The sequence below is a fragment of the Triticum dicoccoides genome, chromosome 6A, assembly GCF_002162155.2.
Source record: "Triticum dicoccoides isolate Atlit2015 ecotype Zavitan chromosome 6A, WEW_v2.0, whole genome shotgun sequence".
In the NCBI taxonomy this organism is placed as follows: domain Eukaryota; kingdom Viridiplantae; phylum Streptophyta; class Magnoliopsida; order Poales; family Poaceae; genus Triticum; species Triticum dicoccoides.
The window spans coordinates 148601373-148604101 of record NC_041390.1 but is presented as its reverse complement, the minus strand read 5'-3'; the positions used below and the strand labels follow the sequence as shown (position 1 = coordinate 148604101).

The 2729-nt window shown below is 37.0% G+C and overlaps 1 protein-coding gene across 3 annotated transcripts in view; it reads left to right on the top strand.

The window, feature by feature from the left end:
- Positions 1 to 2729, top strand: part of LOC119316335 (putative callose synthase 8) — a 20196-nt gene that overhangs the window by 11360 nt on the left and 6107 nt on the right. For all 3 annotated transcript variants that reach the window (XM_037590649.1, XM_037590648.1, XM_037590650.1), the window contains 5 exons: positions 552 to 712; positions 804 to 927; positions 1856 to 1950; positions 2035 to 2182; positions 2267 to 2418. In XM_037590649.1, the coding sequence (XP_037446546.1) occupies positions 552 to 712; positions 804 to 927; positions 1856 to 1950; positions 2035 to 2182; positions 2267 to 2418 (680 nt within the window). The remainder of the gene's footprint in view (positions 1 to 551; positions 713 to 803; positions 928 to 1855; positions 1951 to 2034; positions 2183 to 2266; positions 2419 to 2729) is intronic.

Below are 2729 nucleotides of genomic sequence, written 5' to 3'. Positions count from 1 at the left end.
GGGGGGGCAAGAAGAAGCAAGTTAGTAAAACAACCATGAAATGTCGTAATGTTTTGGGGATAGGAGAAAAAACAAATAATAGAAAATCGTGAAGTAATTATTAACTGGTGTTGATTACAAGATTTGTACAGCTTAATATCAAATTTTGGACTACATATCTTGATTTTCATTACAAATTAATTACTTTACTAAATAATGCTGGAGTTTTACTACAATTTTTTGACTACATATTGTTTGAGTTTTACTTTTACTACAAACAATTTTTTTAACCATATATTGCTTGATTTTTACTACAAGTTACTACTTTACTACATATTCCTTAGTTTTTATAATCACAATTAAGAGCGGATTTCCAGTGGATGGGTTAGTTCTCCTAGCTAGAACAGGAACGCACGTGGAGGGTGGGTTTAGTTGGCTAGCCTGGCTCACTCGTGCTAGCCGGAGTGCAAAATATGTTATTCTGCGCTCAGGCTTACATCTGTATTCTGTCTATCTATAAAATGTGTCATAGAACTTTGTATAATGTTATGCTTGTCTTCCTTCCGTGACAGTTTTCAACATCAGTTGATATGGCAGCAAATTTTACTGGAAATAGTGCACAGCTCTTCCAGAGAATTAAGAAGGATAACTACATGTTTTGTGCGATCAACGATTTCTATGAATTGACAAAAAGTATTTTCAGATTTCTCGTTATTGGTGATGTGGAGAAGAGGTAATCATTTTACTTCAACATTACCAATTTTAGTACATTTTCTCTCATGTACCCGTGAATATTATGATGATGTTTGACAGATTCTATTCAGGGTAATAGCTGCCATATTTGCCGAAATAAAAAAGAGTATTCAGAACTCAAGTTTATTGGTCGATTTTAAGATGGATCACTTGCCTTTGCTGGTTGACAAATTTGAACGGCTGGCTGAGATTTTGGTAATCACTTCACTAGTATTATTTGTCTCTTTCCCTTTATGTTCTATACTTCACTGTTTTACTGTAACACATCAACCTCAAATCGATTTTTTTACTGTAATCTGTAATTAGAGGGTACTTTCATTGCACCTTTTTGGCACACTGGTTGTTCGTGAGGACTAAAAGGTTATAAGGGTAATGGCAGAGATGGCTAGAATTACAGAATTAGTTTGCAGGAATACCGATGGGCATGGGGAAGGAGTTTGTTCCCAGAGTTCAGGAAATGGATAACTATACTTGTTTGCGTGTGCTGCTTTGGTGGTCCATGAAATGGTGCACCAGAGAGCCAGCAGCAACCCAGGGCTGGCTGAGATTTCTTAACTTCGTTAATTAGGGGTAGTTTTTTTTTTCCTCGAACATGTAGGTGGATGCCATTTATATTAGAGGAAACTCAGCCCAAATAATAGTGCCATAATTACAACGACCAACAGAAACTACGAAATCCTGACATCACGAGGAAGGAAAAACAGAGAGTAGGGGTAGGTTTTTATCTTTATCTGTTTGAATCTTAAGTTTGTTCCTTGGAAAGATAAGAGTATGGCACTGAAATTGTTTTCTGGAATAAGGTGAACTAGCCAAAGTCCTTACGACTTTAAAATCGCACCATCATTCTTCTTGAAAGACATTGATTGCCGTTCAACGTGCAGTTTGTATCCCCTGTTACTTACTAGCATACAACACATAGCAGTTCTATCATAGGGGATGACGAGGTATTGCAGTGGGTGGAGCTGACAGACTAATTTTAGTTTTCATAGGGTTGGAGGGGGTGCTTGTAGGGATTTGAGTGACAGCCTATTTCTCTGGTAGAGTGTATATGGCCTTCTTATATTTTGATTGAATCCTATTATGTCAGCACATGTAGTGAAATTTATGCCTAATGGTTACCCAGTATTCAAACAAACAAAGCCTTCAATACGAGGTGACAATTTTACTCCAAGATATCATTGATACCCTGATCCAAGATATGCTTGTCGATGCTCAAAGGTAACAATAATATAATATATGTGATCATTCTATGCTTTTACATCCTTTGTTTTGTGGTTAGATAACAGTCTCCTCTTTCAACAGTGTATTGGATCAGATAAATTCTTCTGAGACACTGATATCTGATAACGATGGAGCATTCAATTACTACAAACCAGAGCTCTTTGCGTCGATCAGCTCAATATCAAAAATTCGCTTTCCATTTCCTGCCAGTGGTCCACTCAAAGAGCAGGTCTGACATAATCCTTCATTAGCTAAGACAGAGTGCAGGAATGGTAGTAACTCTCTGAATGATGAGATGATTTGGCATATTCAGGTTAAACGTCTCTACCTACTACTTAATACAAAAGAGAAGGCTGCAGAAGTTCCATCAAATTCAGAGGCTCGCCGACGCATTTCATTTTTTGCTACCTCTCTTTTCATGGATATGCCAGCTGCTCCCAAAGTACGCAGTATGTTGTCATTTAGGTAATACTTGTGCTTTTCAAATTCTGTTAAAACTTATTTCAGGTTAATTTTGTTAATATTAGTCAATGAGCTCTATGATCTAATTTGTGGCTGAGGGAAGGTATTTGTAAAATCGTCACTAAAAGGTGTTGAAGTATATGTGGATATAAACCAACCTTATTCTAAGTTTAGACTTTTGGTTGTACTGATTGGCGCATGAAACTGGTCTCAGCTTTCACAATTTAAATAAACATTTTAGGCCTCATTGAGCAACACATGAGAAGAGGCAAGAGGCGTTGAGGTATAGAATTGAGTTCAATTAATGGACCACA